The sequence below is a fragment of the Hyperoodon ampullatus genome, assembly GCF_949752795.1.
Source record: "Hyperoodon ampullatus genome assembly, chromosome: 18".
In the NCBI taxonomy this organism is placed as follows: Eukaryota; Metazoa; Chordata; class Mammalia; order Artiodactyla; family Ziphiidae; genus Hyperoodon; species Hyperoodon ampullatus.
In genome coordinates, this window is record NC_136931.1 from 46,221,711 (window position 1) to 46,248,659 (window position 26,949).

A 26,949-nucleotide genomic window follows, 5' to 3' on the forward strand; every position below is an offset into this window, starting at 1 on the left:
TTGTAGGCTTAGCCTCTTCTTTGTCCTGAGATGGGGCTCTCTGCAGGAGTTAGGGTACCCAGTAGGAGGAGTATTTGCCTTGACTGAGGCTTTGCTGTAATTGGTGAGCAGATTCAGAATGGAGGATGGTCCCTTGAGAAGAGAGTAGGTGGAGTGGGGCATAATCCAAGTCACGAGGGCAACTTGGCCTCTGTAATCGAATCTTTTCTACATCTTCTTACACTCCTCACCCCTGTGGCTTTGGAGGGATTGTATACTTCGGTTCACTGGATAGTTTTTAAAACCACATTGAGATTTTGTCTGTTTTGGGTGAATTCCTGGCTCAGATCAAGGGTGACCACTAACTCCTGGCCAGATGCTCGGGTAATTCTTTGCCTTTATAAGATAGACAGTTGAAAAAAAGGATTTTTGAAGAAACTATCTTTTTATGTTCTATTTAAGGTACTTCTATTCAAGATACTAAATAATATTTCTGGCCAATTTAGCAGAAAAGGAATTTTATTTAAAGAGTTGATAGGCAGAGTTGATGGGCAGAATTGATGGGCAGACTAGAGGCTGAGCTTTCCAGACCTGCACCCTAGACCATGACACAGAATGATCTGGACTGGGAAACTGCTGCCCCTTTCACAAAGCCCTGCTGCCCTCAACCCTGTCATCAGGCAGCCTTCACCCCATCTTCTCCTGGGCTGCCTGCATTTGAGTTGTCCTCTAGCTTGGTCACATGCCTTCCTCAAAATAGGGAAAAGTCAGGACTTGTATTTTTTATTCCTATAAAGAGAAGACAAACCACCCATGAATGCTCAAAGAAAGGAATACTCTGATGGTAGAAAGTGACCATACAGGTGCAAATGTCCACTTAAAATAAATAACAGAAATTGTCAGCACTCCTCATCTTCCTGTTGGTGAAGTGGAAATTGTTTTTTTTTAATTCCAAAAGTGAATGCCCACTTCTCTCCCACTTTTGCAGAGGTGATAGAAAGATGCTCTTCAACAGTCAAGCTCTGTTGAAGCCCCTGCTGACCCACCTCCTTTCTTATTTTTTTTTTGGGGGGGGCGCCTCACGACATGTGGGATCTCAGTTCCCCAACCAGGAATCAAACCTGTGCCCACTGTAGTGGAAGCGTGGAGTCCTAACCACTGAACTGTCAGGGAATTCCCCCACCTCCTTTCTTTTTTTTTTTTTTTTTTGCAGTACGCGGGCCTCTCACTGTTGTGGCCACTCCCGCTGCAGAGCACAGGCTCCGGACGCGCAGGCCCAGCGGCCATGGCTCACGGGCCCAGCCGCTCCGCGGCATGTGGGATCTTCCCAGACCGGGGCACGAACCCGTATCCCCTGCATCGGCAGGCGGACTCTCAACCACTGCGCCACCAGGGAAGCCCGTCCCACCTCCTTTCTTAATATAGCTGATGAAAAGTGAGCTATATTCCCATCAGAGGCACTGCCTCTATTACAAAAGAGCAAGCACACAAGTCTGTAGAGAGGAAAATTCTAGGTGGCAGACCCTCTTAGGCTAGCTTGTCTTCACATGAATGATCTTTTAGCAGTGGGCCCACTGAGTTCCTCTTGGCCAGCTGCCAAGTCTCATGTCTTCCCTTAGGTGGGAGCACCTGGCATATGTCAGTTGGCCATGTGTCCCTTGGCCCTGCCTTGTTCTGCTCATCACTGCCACTGTCATCACTTACAGCTTCCACTTATCCTGTGGCTGCCAGTTGTTGCAAGTCTTGAGCAGTATATTAGAGTTCTGCAGAGGAACCAATAGGATATGTCTGTGTATCTCTATACAGATATTCGAGGAGATTTATTATGGGAGCTGGCACACATCATTATGGAGGCTGAGAAATCCCACGATATGCTGTCTGCAAGCTGGAGACTCAGGAAAGCCAGGGCTATAACTCAGTTTGAGTCTGAAGGCCTGAAAACTAAGAGGCCACTGGTGGGAGGCCCAGAGTCTAAACACTTGAGAGCCAGGAGCTCTGATGTCCAAGGGCAGGAGAAGATGGATGTCCCAGCTCAAGAAGAGAGAGAATTCACCCTTTCTCCACCTTTTTGTTCTCTTCAAGCTCTCATCAGATTGGATGATGCCCACCCACATTGTTGAGGGCAGATCTTTACTCAGTTTACTGATTCAAATGCTATTCTCTTCTGAAGCACCCTCACAGATAATCCTAGAAAAAATGTTTTACCAGCTATCTGGGCATCCCTTAGCCCGGTTAAGTTGACACGTAAAATTAACCATCACAAGCAGCCCTTCAGGTGAGACTGAAGCAGCTTTCAACATCTTCATTCTGTACTTCCTCAAATACAAACTGTATCACAATTTGATGATTTGTGTGAGTTTGTCAGGAGGTCCAAACCCTACAAAACCATGAATTAAGTCAGACACTTCAAGTCTCACACATGCAAGCACTCCTTACGTTGTTCCAAGGACTCCACAATAATGTCAGTGTCAAATTTGTTGTTAAATTGCTTCTGAAATTCCAGAATGGGGCAGCAGTTAACATCTTGACCATTCCTCTTAAGTAATAAGGCTTCATGCTGCAATCACACTTTGATCAAGAGGCTGTAATAGGTTATATTAGGATGTAAACAGATGACACGTTGGAGAGAGCTCAGTAACTGTTGGAGGAAATCTTGCTGTGTTAGCAAGAATAAGATTGGTTTTTTTTAATTTTTGGCTGCACCACGGGGCATACGGGATTTTATTAGTTCCCTAACAAGGGATCACACCGGTGCCCCCTACAGTGGAAACGTGGCATCTTAACCACTGTACTGCCAGGGAAGTCCCCAAGAAGAATTTTGAAGTTTGTTTCTTCTTGCAAGGATTTAGAAATGTATCCTGGGAAACATTAGCTAAAATAACAAGTATCTACCAAGTCATCCAGCCTCTTTGGCTAGACCTGAAGTGAACAGCAAGATTGGACTTCACAGCACCTTTAAAGCCATCAGATTGGCAGTGATAAACCAGAAGTAAACTGGTTTCACCTCCAGGTCCTCGCTGGGGCTGGAGCCAAACATCAGGAGGCACCTGTGTCCTATTTTTTTTTTTAACGAATTTATTTATTTTGGCTGTGCCAGGTCTTAGTTGCTGCCTGTGGGATCTTCGTTGTGGCATGTGGGCTTCTTAGTTGTGGCATGTGAACTCTTTAGTTGCAGCATGCATGTGGGATCTAGTTCCCCCACCAGGGATTGAACCCGGGCCTCCTGCACTGGAAGCACAGAGTCTTACCCACTGAACCACAGGGGAAGTCACTTTCTTTTTCTTTTTTTTCCTTTTTTTACACACCATGGTATGAAGCCTGAAACAGTGCTTCTGCAACATGCTTTTTTAAGTCCGGTTTATTGAGGTATAATTTACATATAGTAAAATTCATCTTCCTTTGGTGTACAGTTCTGAGTTTTGACAAATGTATACAGTCATGTAACAAGCACAAGTGAGATATACAGCATTTTCATCACCCCAACAAGTTCCTGGCACCTTTTGTGGTCAGCCTCTGCCCCCTAAACCCCTAAACCCAAACCCTGGCAACCATCCATTTGATTACAAAAAGTTCACCTTTTCCAGAATGTGGCCTTTTGTGTCTGGCTTCTTTCACTTAGCACGATGTTTTTGACATTCACCTATGTGTGCCACAGGCATTTAAAAAACACTATTACCGAAAATTTCGAACATATAAAAGTCAAATAGCATAAGAGACCACCCTGTGCCTGACACCAAATTTGAACAATTATCAACCCAGGGCCCATTTTATTTCATCTACAGTCCCGCCCCTCATGTAGCAAATCCCAGATATATCATTTCATCTATAGGCATTTCGATGTGTCTTCTCTAAAAATTTAGGGCTTTCTTGGGGGGGGGGGTGAAGGGATAAATTGGGAGACTGGGATTGACATATACACACTGCTATATATAAAATAGATAACTAATAAGAACCTACTGTACAGCACAGGGAACTCTACTCAATAATGGCCTATATGGGAAAAGCATCTTAAAAAAAAAAGAGTGGATCTATGTATAACTGACTCACTTTGCTGTACACCTGAAACTAACAACATTGTAAGTCAACGATACTCCAATAAAAATTTTAAAAATAATTTTTAAAAAATAAATAAAAATTTAGGACTTTGTTTTTTTCTTTTTGGGGGGAGGGGCTTGTTAACGACAGTGCTATTATCCAACTTATTTTATTTTATTTATTTATTTTTCACGCACCGAATGGCATGCGGGAGCTTAGTTCCCTCATCCGGGATCCAATCCGCGCCCCCTGCAGTGGACGCGCGTAGCCCTAACCGTTGGACCGCCAGAGAAGTCCCATATCCCACTTATTTTAGATAAAACGTTTTGGCAAGACTAGTTCACAGTATAGGGTGCCAACTTCCTTTAGCAGCGCGCACTACGAGCCAAAAAGCCTTGCCGCTCCGCGATTTTCACCTCAGGGCTCCAAACTGTAACCCCGGAAGCGGTCTGAAGGGGGCGAGGCCGTCTCTCAGGCGTAGGCGGTGCGCGTGCACAGAGAGGCGCACCTTCTCGGCTGCCGTAGTTCGCTTCTTCAGGTGGGCGTCTCGTCGTTATGGCGGCCCTTCGGAAGCCGGTGCTGCTCGGGCTTCGAGATACTGCAGTGCACGGCTGCCCCAGGGGGCTGGGCGCCTGGACCGCGAGCAAGCTGGGCGGCGTTCCGGTGAGGTGGGGCGCCGGAGCCGGGGTCGGCGGGTGCTGGTGAGGGCTACGGGGTGAGGGAGTGGGCGAGGTCTCGGTAAGAGTCAGGGTCTGAGTGCCTCCCTTGCCCTCAGGACGCCCTGCCCGCCGTGGCAGCGCCGAGGCCAGTGTGTGAACTTTGCAGGCAGCCGCTTGCCCTGGTCGTGCAGGTGTACTGCCCGCTGGAAGGCTCCCCGTTTCATCGGCTCCTGCACGTGTTCGCTTGCCCCCGCCCGGGGTGCGCTAGCGGCAGGGCGCGCAGGTAGGCGGGCAAGTCCGGGATGTGCCCACTGGACTTTATACCGAGTGGGCGGGAGCGGGGGTGGGGGGCCAGCACCCGGCGCACCCGGAGGGGACTGGTCAGTCGGCTGGTAGTCGGCGATGGACCCTTCACCGCAGTTTTTCTTTTCTATGAAGTTGGAAGGTGTTCCGCTCCCAGTGCCTGCAAATGCGAGAGAAAGAGACGCAGGACGCTCAGGTAAAGCGCTTGTGACTATCATATGATCTGCTGTAATTTGAGGGTATTTCGTTTAAGACAAACTTTAAGCCATGTTCTTTGAAGTACTTTGGAATGGTTTTTGCTTTTTTATGTTTATTTTTTATTACTTTTTCTTATTAGTCATCCATTTTATACACATCAGTGTATACATGTCAATCCCCATCTCCCAATTCATCACACCACAATTTGCTTTTTTTTTTGAACCATAAAATGGTACTTCCTTAACGTCTTGTTAGTTGTTTTAATTATGCACTGAAGGCATGGAAGCACATAGCTTACTGATTTTTCTGTTTGGGAAAAAGTATGGGTGTGTATATACACATCATTATATATGTGTGTGTTTACAGTAAGTATACTTACTGTGATAAGTATATGTGTATATAACAAACATATTTAATACGACAAAACTCGAATTTATTAAATTAAAAAAATCAGGCAAGTTGGTAGCTGCAGAACAAAATTCAGCTTCCCTTTGCCTGTGAATGCTGCTTTATATATACACTGAATTCTTAATGTGTGCCAAGCGCAGTACTAGCAATACTGGGAATAAAAAGGTGGTGTCTGCCTATATTTGTCAGGGTTCAATTGCAGATAATAGAAAAGCACTTTGACTTTTTAAAGCTGAGACAGACTTAAAATTAGGTTTTTACTAACTTATTTGGATAGCCTGGAGGAGATGACTCCAGGAGTGACCTCCAGAACCACACCTCAGAACTGGCCTGTCGAGGAGCTGCTAACCTCTCTTGCAGTCAGGAAACTGAGATGCGTTCCGGTGAATGGAAGCTGCCCTGGTCAGAACTGTTGACTCCAGAGCCTTGCTGTCTCCATCTACAGATCAGCTACCTTTTGCTTCATGGCCCCTTCTTCCACTTCACTTTGTCTCAAGTTTGTGTCTCTCTCTAGACACAGACAGACCCCCTGATCACACCTAGGACCCCAGGTGCTTAGGAGTCTGGGAAATGTAGTTCTTTCTTACCATGTGCAATACATGAAGCACAACTGAAAGAGATGTTGAAGAAACCACCGTACTGCATTTGCCATGGTGCCCCTGAAAAGGAAACACAATATTTGTCACCTCCAACATGCTTTTGAGTAAACGGGGTCCAGGAAGTTGAATCAGAGTGTGCCAGAGTGGAGGGCGGGGGGTGCTGGTGTTAAGGTTCCCTCAGGAAGGTGAAGGGATGGGTGGCTCAGGAAGCCAAGGGAGTAGGTGACATCACCCAAGTGTGCTTGAACCATATTCACTGGATATTTTTCCAGAAACAGGAAGATGGCCTCACAGCTGAGGATTGGTGTGAAGGTGCAGATGACTGGGGAAGCGACAGGGAGGAGGCGCCTCCACCACAGGTTATCTCAGATTTTGGAAATGATTCCAGCCGTGCCAAAGACAGAGACTGGACTGCCCAGCTCCAAGACCTCCGCCTGCAGGATACTGTCCCGGGTGCTGCTCCTCCTGTGCCTCCTGGGGAAGGGATGGCCTTGCCTTCCGTGCTGCCGCAGTTCCTGCCCTACTACATCTGTGTTGTTGATGAAGATGACTACAGGGACTTTGTCAGTCTAGATCATGCTCAGAGCCTTCTGAGGGAGTATCAACAGAGAGAGGGAATTGATATGGAGCAGTTGCTTTCCCAAAGGTGAGAGTGTGTACTGCTGAGCGTGAGAGGTGATTTGATCAGGAAGCTTTCACAGTAGGTACCCTTTGGTTTTACCCTCGTATCTGGGGAAACTTTTTCAGCCAGCACTTGTGTGTGTAGGACCTTTCTGCTTCACGCCTCTCAGATGAGAAAGGGAGACAGACAAGGGGATCTTACCAGCCACACTGGAGTTAGCTTGAAAACACTTTGTTCTGTTTATAGGGACCCTCAGGAAAGTGAACAAACAGAAGTTAGGAATACCAAGTATTTACACAAGATGTGTTTACTGTCTCTTTAACTTTTCTGTTTTTAAATGTATAACAGAGACAGGTAAGTTAGAAAAATGCCATTTGTTTATTGACTCTTGGCTGTGGCTCAAGAACTGGCCTAGGACCTCAGAGACCCTCCCAGAGCCTCAATTCTCCCCTGTAAAATGGGAGTGATACTGATATCTGGGTGGTGTATCTCTTCACATGGTTTTTGGAGTTAAGTGAGAGAATAGGTCTTGAAAGGCTTTATAAACCAAAACCCTCTAAAGAAGTAAGAATAATCACTTTGCTATTATAATAGAATTACAATAGGATATTTGGAGAGTTGATCTGGTTCTTTACCAGAGCTGTATCATTTGTAAGCTTTTTCAGAATACTGTTGGAGTGTGTGAAGAAGTGTTGGTGTTTGAAAATAATCCATAATGGAGAAAGAAATGGAGAGAGTCAGTGGACATAATGACTTTTTAAATTGCAAATAATTATCCAGAGTTGAAAATGGCTGGGAAGCAGGGCTTGAGAGAAGGGTGGCGGGGGGTTAGTGATATTCGTTATAAAGTAGTAAATATATGATATTTACATTATGTGCATATATTACTTTGGTAAAGTTTTTAAAAATTGTGTACTTTTCTAAATACTGTAATTCTCTGGATATATACAGGCAAAAGTGTTTTTTGCTTCTCTTTTTAGTCTTTCTAGTGATGGTGATGAAAAATATGAGAAGACCATAATTAAAAGTGGAGATAAGATGTTTTACAAATTCATGAAGAGAATTGCTGCTTGTCAGGAGCAGATTTTGAGGTAAAGGCACTTTTTTTTTTTTTTTTTTTTTTTTTTGCGGTACGCGGGCCTCTCACTGTTGTGGCCTCTCCCGTTGCGGAGCACAGGCTCCGGACGCGCAGGCTCAGCGGCCATGGCTCACGGGCCCAGCCGCTCCGCAGCATGTGGGATCTTCCCGGACCGGGGCACGAACTCGCGTTCCCTGCATCGGCAGGCGGACTCTCAACCACTGCGCCACCAGGGAGGCCCAAGGCACATTTTTTAAAATTGTTTTTCTTGATTGTAAAAGCAATGTGTATTAGTTTGGGAAACACAGGAAGGTATAACAAGAAAACCAAAACCTACAGTATTCCTCAAACCATGAAGCTAAGATTTTAGTTTATTAAGTTCACTTATTTTTTATGCATTTGGATGCACACATGTAAGTAGGTTTTGTGTATTTTTTAAAAAAAATAATTGGGGTCATAGAATATTTATAATTTTTCTCTTTTCTTTCTTTAAAAAATATTTATTTATTTATTTATTTAGGCTGTGCTGGGTCTTAGTTGCGGCCCGCGGGATCTTTGTTGCAGCATGTTAAGTTGCAGCATGTGGGCTCTTAGATGCAGCATGCGGGCTTCTTAGTTGCAGCATGTGGACTCTTAGTTGCAGCTTGCAGGCTTCTTAGTTGTGGCATGCAGACCCTTAGTTGTAGCATGCATGTGGGATCTTAGTTCCCTGACTAGGGGTGGAACCTGGGCCCCCTGCATTGGGAGTGCAGAGTCTTACCCAGTGGACCACCAGGGAAGTTCCTGTGGGATATTTTTATAATGGCAGTTCTTGGTGACCCTTGGATATGAGAGTAAAAGAAGGCAACAGAAGTGGTTTTGAGCTTCTGGCTTGTGAAATTGGGTGAGTGTTGATGCTATTCTTGAGATGGGGGTTTAGGAGGCTGTTATCTGGGGTGTGGGGTCTTGATTTTTCTTGAACTACAGATTATGTCCTTATCAGTTTGACTTCCATCTTTGTAACTAAATCTTTGTTAGTTATAATAGTTTTGATTTTATTTCCCCTGTGCATTCTACTTTATCAGTTTCATATATTGAAGACATAATACTTTGTAGTAAGTAACAAGTGCTCATAGGATATTGAATCATAGGTCTTGGAAGTTCATTTCCCAGGTCTTCCATTTCTACCTGTGGGTCCGTGGGCAAGTCACTTAGCCTTTCTTATCCTCAGTGTCTCTAATGTGAGGATGATGATGCAACTACCTATTTCGTAGGATTCCTATGAGAATTAAATGAGGTGTTGAGGCAAATACTCTGTAAAATATACATAAATACTGGCTGTTGTTTGAAATCCACTATGCTATGTTTTGGGGAAGCAGAGATCTGTTAGGATCTTTTTTTTTTTTTTTTTTTAATTGGCCGTGCTGTGTGGCTTGTGGGATCTTAATTCCCCAACCAGGGATTGAACCCGGGCCCTCGGCAGTGAAAGTGCAGAGTCCTAACCACTGGACTGCCAGGGAATTCCCTAGGATCTCTTAATAGCACTGGCATATTTATGAATTCTTCATCATCTTAGGACAAGGGTCTACTGAATCACCTAATTTCTGTAAATTCTTTGGCGGTAAGGAGAGTATATAACTCTCATGCAAAACATAGTGCCCATGTATAGTAGGTATTTGGTGGAGCCAGCACCTTTTCAGATGTCGTACGGTTGGAAAGAACCTTGGTTTAGGTCTTAGAAGACTTGGCCTTGGGCAGATGACTTTACCTTTATTTTCTCTTCTGTAAAATGGGCCTAATACCTACTTTACAGCATGTTTGGAAGGATTCAGTGAACATATTCATTCATCCAGCAAATATTTATTGAGTCTATTTTAGATGCTGCAGGTACAGCAGGAAATGACACAGAGTCCGTGTTTTTATAGCTTTAGCTTTCTAGTGAGGGAGGTTAAAAATAAATAGACGTGTTGTATGATTTCCACAAGTGATAAATGAGGAAAATAAAACATAGCTATTATAAGTAGAATGTCAGAGAGGCCTCAGAGGAAATGACATACCCAGCAGGTTATAGTATATAAAAATAATGACATAGGGAAAACTTTGAAAAATGGTTCCAGTTAAAGTGGACAGAGTAAAATCAAATGGTCTTTCTCCCCTAATGCCTGATACGATGAATATAAAAGGTAAAAGTCAGCCCAAAATAAAATAGAAAAAAAACAAGTATTAAAAAGAAAATTCCTTTCATCAGCATTGAAATAAGGAAAGGAATTTAATACCATAAAATTCAGAGTGGCAGCTCAGGATATAATATCACTAAATGTCTAATACAGTTCTGGGTACCTCACATGCATTTAAATATTTATTTTTGTAATTAATTTACTTTTCACAGAGGAAGGTAGAGAAATTTCTGGAATGGTTTAGTGTGAGTTCTAACCATGCAACCTTCTTCTTTCACCTCTTCAAAATACCCTGATTAGCCCAAAATCCTGAGAATTGCAGTAATAATCTTGAATCTGGAAAGAAGCAAATAGGAAAAGAATCTGTATCTTCTGCTGTAGCGCTGTTGGCCAGAGAACTAGGTGTGGTAGGGTGATGATGCAGGGAATTAGGAATTGCCTCTCAGAAGCAAAAGTTGTTGACTAGTTACAGTAATGATAAAGAGGTCAAGGACAATTTCTTCCCCATTAAAATGGGATCTCCCAACATGTAAGACATTTTACACTATCTGAGAAGTAAAAGTGAAACCCAGGTGTTCTAGTAGATTGCATCTAGTCTTACAGAACCATATCCCCACCCCACTTCACCTACAGAAAAGTAGAAGAAATGAAAAATATGCTTGGAGAAGGGGAAAGGAGCAGACCTCTGATATGAGATAGACAGAAAATCAGTAAGAAAGCCCACACACCGTTTTGGAGAAAACAGGTGGTCTAAACAGAGTTGCCCCCTTCAGGCATGAGCTAGATGAAAAGTGGCATGCTGCTCCTGTAATCATATTATCGACAGTAAAATTAAAGAAATGAATAGTACAAACAAAAATGAGCCAAGAACCATATCTGGAAGAAAACATGATCTGAGAACACATAATTCCCAGCAGAGTTTTCAAGATATAGAAGAACTTTGTAAGAAAATACATTCAGTAAAACCCAAGAGCTCAAAATTGAGAAAATGAAGTAACTATGAGATGCCAAGGGAAATTGAGTTGCTAAAGAAACCAAGCCACACATTACATATTGAATAAATTTAGAAATAATAGACTTGGCTGAAAATCAAAGTATTGACGTGGTGAAAAGAGTTGTGAAAATCTAGTGAATGCAGAAGAAAAATACAAAGCAATTAGAGAGAAGGTGATATCTATGGAAGGTTGATAAATATAACTACTATAAGGATAATTGGTGTCCAAAATAGAGAACTCAACAAATGGATGAAAAACAATACTCAAAGATGAAATAGGAAATTTTCCCCAAAATGAAATAAGAACTGAATCTGCAAATATTAAAGTACAAGAGTGATTGAAGTGAGAGACCTAACCTGGTGGTGGTTTTAAAAGTATTTTCGATTAAGGTCTTACCGTATAGCACAGGGAACTATATTCCGTATCCTGTGATAAACCGTAATGGAAAAGAATATGAAAAAGAATATATATATATATATATATATATATATATATATATATATATATATGTATAACTGTGTCACTATGCTGTACAGCAGCAGTTAAACACAACTTTGTAAATCAACTATACTTCAATAAAAAAAATAAAGCCTGTCTGATAATTCCATCATTTTGGCTGTTGATCTCCTGGTATTCACTTTCTTTATGGGTCAATTTTTTCTGCTTCTTTGAATATCTAGTAACTTAAAAAAATTGTTTACTGGAAATTGTGTGTTAAAGAACAGTAGATACTGAAGTTAATATTTATTCCTTAGGGGTATATGTCCCTTCTTCTGTAAGGCCACTACTGTGGGGGACTGAGTCTTCTTAATCTGCAGTTGAGCTGAGTCTGGGCTTTGTTGCAGTTTTAGTTAGATTCAGTTCAACATTAGCTTTAGTGCCTTCATCTAGACTTGGTAACCATTGATAAGAATTCAGATATCTTGCTATGATATACAACCTTGCAGCTAGTTTTCTGGGCCTTTGGATTTTCTTTGCTCTCTGGTTTTGCTCCGGATACTCTCCAAGAAAGAAACAAAATTTGCAAAGCGTGGTCTTAGATGTTGGAATGTGACTTGTACGTGGCTCTGATTCACGGTTCTTTATTTCCTTGCTCTAGGTATTCCTGGAGTGGAGAACCACTTTTCTTGACCTGTCCTACATCAGAAGTCACTGAGCTCCCAGCCTGCAGTCACTGTGGAATCCGAAGGATATTTGAGTTTCAGCTTATGCCAGCGCTGGTCAGCATGCTCAGAAGTGCTAATTTAGGTAATAAGCCGTTTATTTATTTGAGTTTGTGGGTTTCTAGCACTAATTTGGAATTATTTTTAAAATGAAAGACTATTGTTTCATTTTTGTTTCCTTATAAAATGTAAGCATATTACAAAAAATTTGGGAAATTAGAATTATTATTATTTTTTAAATATTTATCTTATTTTTAAATTTTCTTTATTTTTTTTTTGGCTGCATCGGGTCTTAGTTGCGGCACGTGGGATCTTCGTTGAGGCGTGTGGGCTTCTCTCTAGTTTGGCATGCGGGTTTTCTCTCTCTAGTTGTGGAACGCGGGGTCCAGAGCATGTGGGCTCTGTAGTTTGTGGCATGTGGGGTCTCTTGTTGAGCTGCGCGAGCTCAGTAGTTGTGGCGTGCGGGCTTAGTTGCCCCACAGCTAAATTAGAATTATTTTAAGGAAACGTGTTGCTTCCACTTGGGGCTATTATAAATAAAGTTACTATCAACATTTGTGTACAAGTCTTTATATGGACAGGCTTTTCGGTAAGTATCTAGGAGAAAAATGGTTGAATTATATGGTAGGTGTGTGTTTAACTTTTTAAGACATTGCCAAACTGTTTTCCAAAGAGGTTGTGCCACTTATATCCCAACCAGCAATACATGAGAGTTGCACATCCTTGGCAACACTTGATATGGTCTGTCTTTTTCATTTTAGCCAGTCTCACAGGTGTGTAGTGATGTCACATCGTTTTAATTTGCATTTCTCTAACAACTAATGATTTTGAGCATCTTTTCATGTGTTTATTTACCACTATATGTTTTCTTTGGTGAAATATCTGTTCTAATCATTTTCTCTTTTTAAAAATTGGATAGTTTGTCTTCTTATTATTGAATTTTGAGAGTTTTGTATCTATTCTGGATACAAGTCCTTTAGTATATAATTTATAAATATTTTCTCCAAGTCTGTGGCTTGCCTTTTTTTATTTCTGTTTCTTTTGGTATGGACTTTATTCTATAGAAGCTTTCAATTTACAGAAAAATTAAGAAATAGTACATAGAGTTCCCATATTCCTCACACCCAATTTCTCCTTTATTAACATTTTACATTAATATGGTACTTTTGTTACAATTAATGAAGCAGTATTAATACATTATTAACTAAAATCCGTAGTTTATTTAGATTTCCTTAATTTTTACCTGATATCCAAGAGCCTGTCCTGGATACCACAGTGCATTTAGTTGTTGTGTCTCTTGCCTGTGATGGATTTTTAGACTTCCTCATTTTTGAAGACCTTGACAATTTTGGGGAGTACTGGTCACTTACTTTGTAAGATGCCCCTATATTGGAATTTGTCTGATTTTTTTTCTTATAATCAGAATGAGATTATGGGTTATTGAGAGGAAAATCACAGGGGTAAAGTGCCATTTTCTTCATGTCACACATGATATCAAGGGTGCATCTTTTTACATTGACTGTTGATGTTAGCCTTGATCGCCTGGTGTTTCAGGTTTCTCCACTTGAAAACAATTCCTTTTTCTCCCCCCAGTCAGAATAAAATGACTTGTCTTTTTATTCTCTAAACAGTGTCCTTTCAAAAAACAGTTTTTAATTTTGAAGGACAGTTGATTAATTTTTTCTTGTATGGATCATGTTTTTAATGTCTTGTCTAAGAAATAATTGCCTAGCCCAAGGACACTAGTTTTTTCCTAGTTTTATGTTTTACATTTAGATTTATGTCCATTTTGAGTTAACTTTTACATATGGTGTGAGGTATGGATCAACTTCATTCTTTTCCATGTGAATATCCAGTTGTTTCAGCACCGTTTATTGATAAGGACATTCTTTCTCTGCTGAGTTATCTTTTACCTTTGTTGAAGATTGGTTGTCCATATATGTGTTAATTTATTTGTGTACTCTCTATTCTGCATTCTGTTCCATTAATCTGTTTTTCTGTTTTGACACTGCTGCCACACTGTCTTGGCTACTGTAGCTTTGTAGGATTTGTAATCTGGTAGTGTCAATCTTGCAGCTTTATTCTTCCTTTTCAAGGATATTTTGACTCTTCCAAGTCCTTTGCATTTCTGTGTTTTTAAGAATCAGCTTGTCAATTTCTTTAAAAAGTAAAAGGCATTCTGGGGTTTTGATTGGGATTGCATTGATTCTCTGGATCATTGTGGGGAGAATTGATATCTTAATGTTGAGTCTTCCAACTCACGTACATAGTATGTCTTTCCATTTATTTAGGTTCTCTTTAATTTCTTGCAGCAGGGTCTTATACTTTTCAATGTATAGTCTTGCACATCTTTTTTCAGTTTTGACTCTAAGTATTAAATGCTTTTTTATGCTATTGTAAATGGCATTTAAAAAATTTCAATTTCTGATGTCTGCTGCTAGTATATTTAAATATAATTGATTTTTTAAAAGATGTGTTGTAAAATATACATACTTAAAATTTACCATTTTATGGTCATGAAGAACCTAGGGGCAAGGTGGCAATAAAGACACAGACCTACTGGAGAATGGACTTGAGGACATGGGGAGGGGGAAGGGAAAGCTGGGACAAAGTGAGAGAGTGGCATGGACATATATACACTACCAAATGTAAAATCGATAGCTAGTGGGAAGCAGCCGCATAGCACAGGGAGATCAGCTCGGTGCTTTGTGACCACCTAGAGGGGTGGGATAGGGAAAGTGGGAGGGAGGGAGACGCAAGAGGGAAGAGATATGGGGATATATGTATATGTATAGCTGATTCAGTTTGTTATAAAGCAGAAACAAACACACCATTGTAAAGTGATTATACTCCAATAAAGATGTTAAAAATAAAAATTTACCATTTTAGCCATTTCTTTAAGTGTATAGTTTAGTGGCATTAAGTATATTCACAATGTTATGTAAACATCACCACTATCTGTTTCCAAAACTTCTTTGTTATCCCAAACAGAAAATCTGTACCCATTAAGAATTAACTACTCCCCCACTCCCAGAAAGGAATTAATGCCCCCATTTTCTCTTCCCCTAGTTGCTGGTAACCTCTATTCTATCTCTTTCTGTCTCTGTGAATTTACCTATTCCAGATACCTCACATAAGTGGAATCATACAACATTTGTCCTTTTGTGTCTGGCTTATTTCACTTAGCATAATGTTTTCAGGGTTTGTCCATGTTGTAGCATGTATCAAAATTACCTTCCTTTTTATAGTTCATTGTATGTATATACAATTTTTTTTCATTCTTTAACTTGATGGGTTTCCATCCTTTAGCTATTATGAGTAATGCTGCTGTGAACATTGGTATACAAATATCTGTTTGACTCCCTGTTTTTAGTTCTTTTGGGTATATCCTAGGAATGGCATTGCTGGGTCATTTTTAGAGCTGTAAACACATACATTCAAAACAAAGAAAAATCTCAAATCAATGACCTAACTGTTTACCGTTTAAGGAACTAGAAAAAGAAGACCAACCAACCAAAGCTCACAGGAGAAAGGAAGGAATAAAGGCTAGAGCAGAGATCTTAAAGGATAATATAAAAACAACAGAGACAAGTGTTCAAAACCGAATTTTTTGGTGTGGATTCTTTAGGATTTTCTACATATAAGATCAAATCATCTTTATTTACTAATATATATTTTATATATATACACACACATATTAGTATTTGCTAAATGTAATGATTTTACATGGGACGGTGGCTGATTACATTTGATCTTTATGACCATTGAGTATTCTTAGGTGTATCTAAAGTACTTTTAGAACAGACATGAAAATATTCCATCTACTCATCGAATTCACCAAACATGTTTATTCATTGTACAATACTTTAAAAGGTTAGCGTGGTTTAATTTTAGAAGCAGAAATTCTGTCCCTTAAGATGATGAGTTGACCAAGGCACATGTTTGGCATAATCATATACAGTTGAGGAATAACGGCTTCTATCTCTTTGCACAACTGCCATAGTCACTCATGTATAATATCTGCAATGAGGGCATTTTTGTGTCAGCATTATCTTTTTCCAGTTTACCAGTAATTACCTAAGGTACATCATATCCATTTTCTCTTTTATTTCAACAATCGGTAAACCTGTCTTCTGTGGTTATGGAAGTGTTCTTAACATGAACATACCTTGTCATGTGACATATTTGTTTACCATGGCCTACTTCTCTTTTACAATCAGAAACAAGGAAAATTGTTTGCTTTTTGTATTCCCTACTGTATTTCAGATCTAACCTGATTTCTTAGGACCTTTATATATTTCTTTTGAATCGCTTTAAACACATAAGAAGAGATCACTTTTTATCTTTACCTACATCATTAGGTGTATGGACATTATAATAACATGTAGTTTTTACTACACTGAAAATCATTTCAGGCTTTGATCTTGGAGTAGTTTTTCTAAGAGGGGACTTGTTCCTGGGACAAAATATAGCAACAACTAAAATCACTTGCAGGATTGTCTACTATTTTTGTTTCTTTAAATTTGTCAGTTTCGGGGGCTTCCCTGGTGGTCCAGTGGCTAAGACTCCCTGCTTAAGGGCAAGGGTTTGATCCCTCATTGGGGAAGTTCTGCATGCTGTGGGGTGCAGCCAAAAAAAAAAAAATTTGTCACTTTCTGGTAATTATCCTAGGAACTGGTGAGTTCTAGGTATTTTTTAAACAATTCTGATTAGAAAAATCAAGATGAAACACTGAATCTTTGTGGTCAGAAATTCTGTTATCATTATTCTAATATGAATATTTGAGTTGCAGATAATTTGATTTTGATCTGTTAGTGTGGAAATGTAAGCATGGAGACAAAGACAAAATAAAAACAAGCATTCTTGGGATTTCCCTGGTGGCGCAGTGGTTAAGAATCCACCTGCCAATGCAGGGGACACGGGTTCGAGCCCTGGTCCTGGAAGATCCCACACGCTGTGGAGTAACTAAGCCTGTGTGCCACAACTACTGAGCCTGCACGCTAGAGCCTGTGTGACACAACTACTGAAGCCCACATGCCCTAGAGCCCATGTGCCACAACTGCTGAAGCCCGCGCACTGTAGGGCCCACATGCTGCAACTACTGAAGCCTGCGTGCCCAGAGCCCGTGCTCCGCAACAAGAAAAGCCACCTCAATGAGAAGCCCATGCACTGCAATGAAGAGTAGCCCCCTATCAGATTTCCCTGGTGGTGCAGTGGTTAAGAATCCGCCTGTCAACACAGAGGACTCGGGTTCAATCCGTGGTCTGGGAAGATCCCACATGCTGCGGAGTAACTAAGCCCATGCACCACAGCTACTGAGCCTGCGCTCTGGAGCCCGTGAGCCACAACTACTGAGCCCGCGTGCCACAACTACTGAGCCGGCACTCTAGAGTCCGTGTGCCACAACTACTGAAGCCTGCGTGCTTCAGCTACTGAAGCCCATGTGCCTAGAGCCCGTGCTCTGCAACAAGAGAAGCCACTGCAATGAGAAGCCCGCGCACTGCAATGAAGAGTAGCCCCTGCTTGCCGCAACTAGAGAAAGCCCACGTGCAGTGATGAAGACCCAATGCAGCCAAAAAAATAAAAAATTAAATTAAAAAAAAAGAAAGAAAAAAAAAGTAGCCCCTGCTCGCTGCAACTAGAGAAAGCCCACACACAGCAACAAAGACCCAGTGCAGCCAAAAATAAAAAATAAATAAATTAAATAAATTAAAAAGAAATAAATTTAAAAAAAACAAGCATTCTTGGAAAAAAGAGATCAGATCATCTGCAAGAGAAATAATTTTATTTTTTTATTTTTAAAATATTTATTTATTTTGGCTGTGCTGGGTCTTAGTTGCAGCACACAGGATCTTTGTTGCGACATGCGGGATTTTTAGTTGCAGCATGCGGGCTTCTTAGTTGCAGCATGCGGGCTTCTTAGTTGTGGCATGTGAACTCTTAGTTGTGGCATGCATGTGGGATCTAGTTCCCCGACCAGGGATCGAACCCAGGCCTCCTGCATTAGGAACACGGAGTCTTACCCACTGGACCACCTGGGAAGTCCCCAGTAGAGATAATTTTACTTCCTTCTTTCTGATTTGTATGCCTTTTATTTTTCTTGTCCAGTCGCTCTATATAGAACTTCTGTATCGAATAGAAGTTACAAAAGTAGGCATCTTTTACTTGTTCCTGGTCTTAGGGGAATAGCTTTTAGTTTTTCACCATTGAGTATTAAGTTAGCTGTGAGTTTTTCATATGTATGGCCTTTTTCAGATTGAGGAATTTACTTTCTATTCCTAGTTTATTGAGTGATTTTTATCACTACAGAGTACTGAATTTTGTCAAATGCTTTTTTTCTGCATCAATTGAGATGATCATGGTAATTCTGTGGATTCTGTTCATGTGGTATATTATATTGATTTTGGTATGTTTAAACATCTTTCCATTCTTGGGATAAATCCCATCGTATCATAGCATATAAACCTTTTTATAAGCTCCTGGATTTGGTTTGCTAGTATTTTGTTGAGGATTTTTGCATCCGTATAAGGGATATTGGTTTGTAGTTTTCTTTTAATATCTCTGTCTGGCTTTGGTATTAGGATAATACTAGCCTCAGAGAATGAGTAAGTAGTCCCTTCTATTCAATTTTTTGGGAGACTTAAAGAAGGATTGGTGTTTGTTCTTCTTTAAATGTTTTGTAACATTTATTAGTTATATCCTCTAGTCCTTGGCTTTTCTTTATAAATTTATTTATTTTATTTATCTTTGGCTGTGTTGGGTCTTCATTGCTGTGCATGGGCTTTCTCTAGTTGCGGTGAGTGGGGGCTGCTCTTCATTGTGGTTCGTGGGCGTGGGATCTTCCCGGACCAGGGCTTGAACCTGTGTCCCCTGCATTGGCAGGCGGATTCTTATCTTATCTTAGCATTTCTTACAGGGCAAATCTACTGTTATGAACTCCCTCAGCTTAAAAAAAAAAAAAAGAAAATCTGGTAATATCTTAATTCTCCTTCAATTTTGGAAGATAGTTTTGACAGATACATAATTCTTTATTTACAGTCTTTCAGGACGAAATGTGTCATCCTATTGCCTCCTGGCTTTCATGGTTTCTGAGAAATCAACTGTTAAATCTTATTGAGGCTATCTTGTATGCAACTAGTTACTTCTGTCTTGCTGCTTTCAAAGTTACCCTTTTGTCTTTGAGTTTTAACAGTTTGTCAGTTTAACATTTGACTACCCTGTGTCTGGTGTGGATCTCTGAGTTTTTGCTGCTTGAAGTTTGTTGAGCTTCTTGGATGTGGTGTTGGAGCTAGTTGCTAAATGAAAGAAGGAAAATCTCTAAAACTTACTAGTGTCTTAATTGAGCTCTTACTAGATGATGAAGTGTTTCACTAGACTCCAGAGTTCCAAAATAGATAGTTTCAGATAGTTCTTCCAGCTCAGTAGCTGCTTTAGTGGAAGATCAGATTCCTAGAGCTTCCTACTCTGCCATGTTCCTTGACATTATTTCCACAATTGATTTTTTTTTTTTTGTGGTACGCGGGCCTCTCACCGCTGTGGCCTCTCCCGTTGCGGAGCATAGGCTCCGGATCGCAGGCTCAGCGGCCATGGCTCATAGGCCCAGCCGCTCTGCGGCATGTGGGATCCTCCTGGACTGGGGCACGAACCCATGTCCCCTGCATCGGCAGGCGGGCTCTCAACCACTGCGCCACCAGGGAAGCCCCACAATTGATTTTTGTATACTGATCTTGTGCCCTGCAACTGTTCTATTGATTATTTTGTTGATTACATCAGGTTTTGAACATAGACAATCTTGTCGTTTGGGGATGAAGACAGTTACTTCTTCCTTTCCTTAGCTGGCTGTCTTTTTTTTTCTTTTTCTTTTCTTCTTTTTTTTTTTTTTTTTTTTTTGCCTACTGCACTGACTAGAACCTCAGTACAGTGTTGAATGTAAATATGAGAGCAGACATCCTTGTCGTATTTCTGATCATAGGAGTAAAGCAGTCAGTCTTTAATCGTTAGGTAGCTTAGTAACTTGTTAACTGTAGGTTTTTTGTAAATGCTCTCATCAGGTTGAAGAAGTGCCTGTCTAATCCTATTTTTTTGCGTTCTTTTTTTTTTTTTTAACAAATTTATTTAATTATTTATTTTTGGCCGCGTTGGGTCTTCGTTGCTGTGCTTGGACTTTCTCTAGTTGTGGCGAGTGGGGGCTACTCTTCGTTGCGGTGTGCGGGCTTCTCATTGCGGTGGCTTCTTTTGTTGTGGAGCATGGGCTCTAGGCGCACAGGCCTCGGTAGCTGTGGCATGTGTGCTCAGAAGTTATGGCTCATGGGCTGTAGAGTGCAGGCTCAGTAGTTGTGGCGCATGGGCTTAGTTGCTCCGTGGCATGTGGGATCTTCCCAGAGTAGGGCTTGAACCCGTGAACCCTGCATTGGCAGGCAGATTCTTAACCACTGTGCCATCAGGGAAGTCCCTTTGAGTTCTTTTTAATAGCTGTGTATACAAGTATTATTTAAGTCATGTTAGCAAATTGTTGCATGGTAGGTATCTACCAGTTTCTGTTGCCATCAGCCACATAGGAGGTTGTTGATGTCCCAGCATCTTTTGCAGCATCTGGTACAAAATTTTGGAAAAGTTTTGCAAATATTATTGTTAAAAATGTCATAACCTAGCAATTCCACCCAAAAGAATTGAAAACATACGTACACCAAAACCTGTACACAAATGCTCGTATCAGCATTATTCAGAATACCCGAAAAGTGGAAGTAACTGAAATGTTCGTCAACAAATCAGTGTACAAACAAAATGTGGTATCTCCAGTGAGTATTATTCTGCCATGAAAAGAAAGGAAGTACTACATGATAAACGTGCTATAAATAGTTGTGCCTTGAAAACATTATGCTAAGTGAAAGAAGCCAGACACAAAAGGCTACAAATTATATGATTCCATTTATATGAAATGTCCATGATAGGCAAATCCATTGAAACAGAAGATTAGTGGTTGCTTGTACCTGGAGGCAGGAGAGAATGGGGAGTGACTGCTAACGGGTATGGGCCTGGGGTGTCTTTTTGGGGTGATGAAAATGTTCTGGAATCTGATAGTGGGGATGTTTGTATAACTATGTGAATATGCTAAAAACTAATGAACTGTAGCTTTAAAATGGTAAATTTTATGGCATGTGAATCATATTTTAATTAAGAAAAACACTGTGTAAGCAGCTGCACAAACTCATAATGCCTTTGGTGATCCTTATAAGGATGGCAGGGACAACAATTATGACAGCAAAGTGATAATTATAACAATTAGACTTAATGGAGGAAAAACAAATTTTTAAAAATATTTATTTTTAAAATATTTATTTTTTGGCTGCGTCGGGTGTTAGTTGCCGCCCTCGGGATCTTTGTTGCGGTGCATGGGCTTCTCTCTTGTGGCACGTGGGCTCAGAAGTTGTCGTGCATGGGCTTAGTTGCCCTGCGGCATGTGGGATCTTAGTTCCCCGACCAGGGATCGAACTGGCATCCCCTGCATTGGAAGGTGGTTTCTTAACCACTGGACCATGAGGGAAGTCCCAATGAGGTAATTAAGCCAACTTAAATAATGAACATTCATTCTTTAGGACAAAACGTTAGTTTTATTTTGCCCTTTTATGTATTGATAATATGTAGTTGCATATGTTTTTTAACCAGTATTTCTACAAGTTAATGTTATTGACACCAATCCTGTGAGCCCTTAACTTTTTGAGATCTTCATATTTTTCTTGCTGAGGTATTTATTCTACCTCTTCCTTGTTTGTTACACATCCTCCTCTTTTTTTTTTTTAACTACTTTTGTGTTAGGTTTTCACAGTTCAAAAATGTATGGGTTTCTCTCAGTCTTTATTGTTGTTTTTTTCCTTTTCTTTTTAAAATTCTTAGTCAAAAAGTCTATCTCCTAGTTGTTTTTCTAGGAGATGGCTTTGTAAAATATTTAAATCATTACTCCGTGCAATGTTAAGTTTACTTACATTGTTGTGACACGGATCTCCATAACTTTTTCATCTTTCAAATCTGAAGCTCTGTACCCATCAAACAACTCCCCACAACCCCTGGTAACCACCATTCTACTTTCTGTTTCTATGAATTTGACTACTGTAGGTACTTCATATAAGTAGAATTATAGTATTTGCCCTTTTGTTATTGCCTTACTTCACTTAGCATAATGTCCTTAAGGTTCATCCATGGTGGCATGTGTCAGAATTTCCTTCCTTCTTAAGGGTGAATAAATATTCTATCATATGTATATACTGATTTTGTTTATCTGTTCGTTCGTTGATGTACACTTGCTTCTACCTCTTGGCTGTTATGAATAATGCTGCAATAAACATGGGTATGCAAATATCTCTTTGAGATCCTGCTTTCACTTCTTTTGGTTATATACCCAGAAGTGGAATTGCTGGATCATATGGTAATTCTATTTTATTTTATTTTTTCGAAGAACCACCATACTGTTTTTCATAGTGGCTGCACCATTTTATATTCCCAGTCAACCGTGCACAAGAGTTCCAATTCTTCCATATCCTCACCAACACGTATTTTCTGTGTTTTTCATAGTAGCCATCCTAATGGGTGTGAGGTGCTACGTGATGGTTTTGATTTGCATTTCCCTAATGATTAATGATGTTGAGCATCTTTTCGTGTTAATGACTTATTAGTCATTTTCATATCACTTTATGTAAATGCCTGTGCAAGTCCTTTGTGCATTTTTTAATTGGCTTATTTATTTTTTTTGTTGAGTTGTAGGAGCTGCTTATATATTCTAGATGCTAACTCCTTATCAGATATGATTTGCAAATATTTTCTCCCATTCCACTGATTGTGTCCTGTGATGCACATAAGTTTTTAATTTTGATATAGTCCAATTTGTCTGTTTTTACTTTTATTGCCGTGTTTTGCTGTCATATCCAGGAAATCCTTACCATGTACTTCGTTTTAATTAATTAATTAATTAATTATTTATTTAATGGCTGCGTTGGGTCTTCGTTGCTGCGTGCAGGCTTTCTCTAGTTGTGGCGAGCGGGGGCCACTCTTCGTTGTGGTGCCTGGGCTTCTTGTTGCGGTGGCTTCTCTTGTTGCGGAGCACGGGCTCTAGGCACGTGGGCTTCAGTAGTTGTGGCTCGCGGGCTCCCGAGCGTAGGCTTAGTAGTTGTGGTGCACGGACTTACTTGCTCCGTGGCCTGTGGGATCTTCCCAGAGCAGGGCTTGAACCCGTGTCTCCTGCATTGGCAGGAAGATTCTTAACCACTGCGCCACCAGGGAAGTTCCTAGGTAATGGGTTCTTTATTCAAGAGGCCCTAGTTTCTAAAAAGATCCTCTGAAATTAAGAGAATTATATTCATTCCGTATTTCAATTTTGAATAGTACGCATTTGGCTCCTTTACTATAATAGATAAGGAAATGTATACCCTACTCCATCTCCAAATATTTTAGTATCATTTTTGCTTTATCAAGGTTTATAAGTCTGTATTCTATAGCCATAATTTTCACAGCTGTTTAGCCTATGAATTCTTTATTTTGACTGTTCTCTCCTAGCTGGAATCTATCAAGTAATAACCTCAAAGAGGGCTCGTAGGTATTGTTCTTACTTTAGAATGTGTGTGCTGGCCTGCCTTTATATTTGAAGGACAGCTTATGTATAAAGTTCTTAAGCCCCACTTTCTTTCTTCAGAACTTTGTAATTGCCCATGCTGTCAACAGTGAGACCCCCCGCCAGTCCTTTTATCTGGTACCTCCTGTCATCTCCCATGGCTGCGTCTCACCGGGAAGTATGTTTTGGCATTGAATGTTGCTTTGTAGAAGTCTGAGGGTGGACTGATTTCCACCCCTCCCACCGCTGCCACCTGTAACTAACTTTATGCTAGGATGCCTGTAGAATTTTCTTCATTTATGAAGTCCGGGCACTGAACCAACATATGTCTTGCCGTCCCATTGTTCTGTAATCCTTTTATTGTGGGACAGGATAGGTCTTCTGACCCATATATTTAGTTTTTCTTCCTTTTTATTTCTGAGTATCTTTTCTATTGAATTTGTAGCTTTTCTATGGAAGCAACACCAGTTGCTTTGGTCAGCTTTCTCCTCTCAAATGCATGCTTTTCCCTTTCCTTCTACATTCATTGAGATTCTCTCAAGCCTCTTTTTCTACCTGTAATTAAGTTTCACCTGTCTTTTCTGTTTCTTGTGGTTTCTGATGTTTTTCATTGGATGTGTAATGGGACTGTTTTGATCTCCATATACTGTGTCTTTCTCCTCCCCCTCCCTCATCCCCCAAATGTGGCAGGTCTCTGGGCTCATGTATAATACTCAGCTACTTGGTATTTTATTCTATCTAATTCCTTACACCTCCTTCTTTCCTCTCCTGGTGGTTACTAGTACTGAGTTTCAGCCTTCAATGCCCTCTGAAAACTGCCTGTTGCTCATTCTAGTTGGGAATTATCTCAAATTCACATTAATTTTTCAAAATCAGCTCTATTTTGACCTTTCTTTGTACTGTCTTTGATTTTCTTTCCATTATTGCTGTCTACATTTTTAAAAGGTATTTTTCTTTTGCTGCTGCAAACCAGTTGCCCAACTCCTCCTTTTGACTCCTGTTTTCCTATTCTGATTTCAACAGGAGTTCTTGTTGCTCATGTTCTCTTGATGACATTCTTCATGGCTCCATCCATCAATAAACTTCTATAAATTCTTAGGATTTATTTTCTACTTTTTGCCTGTATCCTTTCTTGGAGGTAGTGTTCTGTCAGTGTGACATATTTTTTTGTTTGTTTGTTTGTTTTTGTGGTACGCGGGCCTCTCACTGTTGTGGCCTCTCCCATTGCGGAGCACAGGCTCAGCGGCCATGGCTTATGGGCCCAGCCGCTCCGCGGCATGTGGGATCTTCCCAGACCGGGGCACGAACCCGTGTCCCCTGCGTTGGCAGGCAGACTCTCAACCACTGCGCCACCAGGGAAGCCCCAGTGTAACATATTTTAAAATGATCTTCAATGTCAGATAGTCTAGACATTTGTAATGAAGACTAATTGAGACTTTTTGTTTATTTTCAAAGTATATTTTACTGAGACTTCCCTGGTGGTCCAGTGGCTGGGACTCTGTGCTCCCAATGCAGGGGGCCTGGGTTCGGTCCCTGGTCAGGGAAGTAGATCCCACATGCCACATCTAAGAGTTCGCATGCCACAACTAAAGATCTCACATGCCGCAACTAAGACCTGATGCAGCCAAATAAATAAATAAACATTTTTTAAAAAAATAGTATATTTTACTGATAAATCTGTGGGTTTTTTGCAATCAGCAGTCACTTTTTGTAAGAACACTGCAACTGTATTGTGACTGAAAACTAGTGAGCACTGTTTTTGCTTTAAGTAATTATTTTTTCAGTGTGTAAGGTAGAATCACTCCCTGTGGCAACGCCAATTATCCTGATATTGAGCCATCTTTTTCCTTCCTTTGTATTATCTTCTAATTGCTGAACCTTTTTGTTTAACAGTTAAGACTTAAGATGTGCCCGGCTCTGTTCTAAGTATCTTACATGTATTGGCTTATTTACTCCTCCTTACAGCAATCTTATCATCATGATAAATATAGTCATTATAACATAGAGGTGCTCAGGGTGGTAGAGCTGGGGTTTAAACTCAAGCAATCTTGTTCCAGAGTCTGGGCTCTATCCACTAAGCAAACTTTGAATTTTTTTTTTGATGGGTATACTATTTTATTAACATTTAAATTTCACCAAGAGTTCAAGTATATGCTAGCCATTTGTTCAGATTTTTGAAATAAAGACAGAATGGGCAAACAGCTTTGAGGGTGCGATGTATTTAACACTGCACAATATATTCACCAACTAGACAGTCGAAGGGGTGGTATGACTATACACTTAGGAGCACCAAGTACAGGAACAAGCCCTGGAATTGGAAGAAAAACCTGCCATTCAGGACTGAACAGAGGTCTTTGGTTGCCGACAGAATCTCCCCTTGACTTCAGATGTGAGACAAACCAAGGGAGTCTGTCAGTATACAAAAACCACTGCCTTTAATAACAGGATGGACTTGCCAGAACCAATTCAGATTGTGGGGACCAGTCTGAAGTGAGCAGGGTTGGCTGGAGGCTGGAAATGTTGCAGCTGAAGGCCAGCATCGTCAGATGACAGCAGCCATGTTCTAAAAATCGCTGATTTCTACACAAGCTCCTAAGATGCTTTCCCCAAACAGGGCAAACTGTTAATACTGAGTGTATCTCATAAGTTTTCTCTTTGCTGGAATCCTGAATATGTTGTACTTTTCAGGTCTTTCTGTGGAATTCGGAACCATTCTAATATACACATGTGAGAAGAGTTGCTGGCCTCAAAATCATCAGACTCCCGTGGAAGAATTTTGTATTATCCAAGAGGACCCAGATGAATTATTATTTAAGTAGTGCATTTCCTTTTGTGTTTTTTTTGTTTGTTTTTTTTCATTTTTGGCTGCGTTAGGTCTTTGTTGCTGCACGTGGGCTTTCTCTAGTTGCGGAGAGCGGGGGCTACTCTTCATTGCAGTGCGTGGGCTTCTCATTGCGGTGGCTCCTCTTGCTGCGGAGCATGGGCTCTAGAGCACAGGCTCAGTAGTTGTGGCCCATGGGCTTAGTTGCTCTGCAGCATCTGGGATCTTCCTGGACCAGGGTGGATTCTTAACCACTGTGCCACCTGGGAAGCCATTTCCTTTTGTTTATATAAATTAAAGCAAATTGTAATGTTTAAATTGTGTTTTTACC

General features: G+C 40.6%; 1 protein-coding gene across 2 annotated transcripts; it reads left to right on the forward strand.

The window, feature by feature from the left end:
• Positions 1 to 4,569: 4,569 nt before the first annotated feature.
• Positions 4,570 to 26,936, forward strand: PDCD2L (programmed cell death 2 like; the record flags this gene model as incomplete). Of its 2 annotated transcripts, none has more annotated exons than XM_079723735.1 (7): positions 4,570 to 4,677; positions 4,790 to 4,956; positions 5,112 to 5,172; positions 6,454 to 6,827; positions 7,784 to 7,894; positions 12,132 to 12,280; positions 26,486 to 26,936. In XM_079723735.1, 7 exons carry the CDS (start codon positions 4,570 to 4,572, stop codon positions 26,614 to 26,616), a joined length of 1,101 nt encoding a protein of 366 aa, XP_079579861.1. In that variant the 3' UTR covers positions 26,617 to 26,936. The 2 variants fall into 2 exon arrangements, with proteins under 2 accessions (XP_079579861.1, XP_079579862.1); XM_079723736.1 differs by having other exon boundaries at positions 6,460 to 6,827.
• Between the last annotated feature and the right edge of the window lie 13 nt (positions 26,937 to 26,949).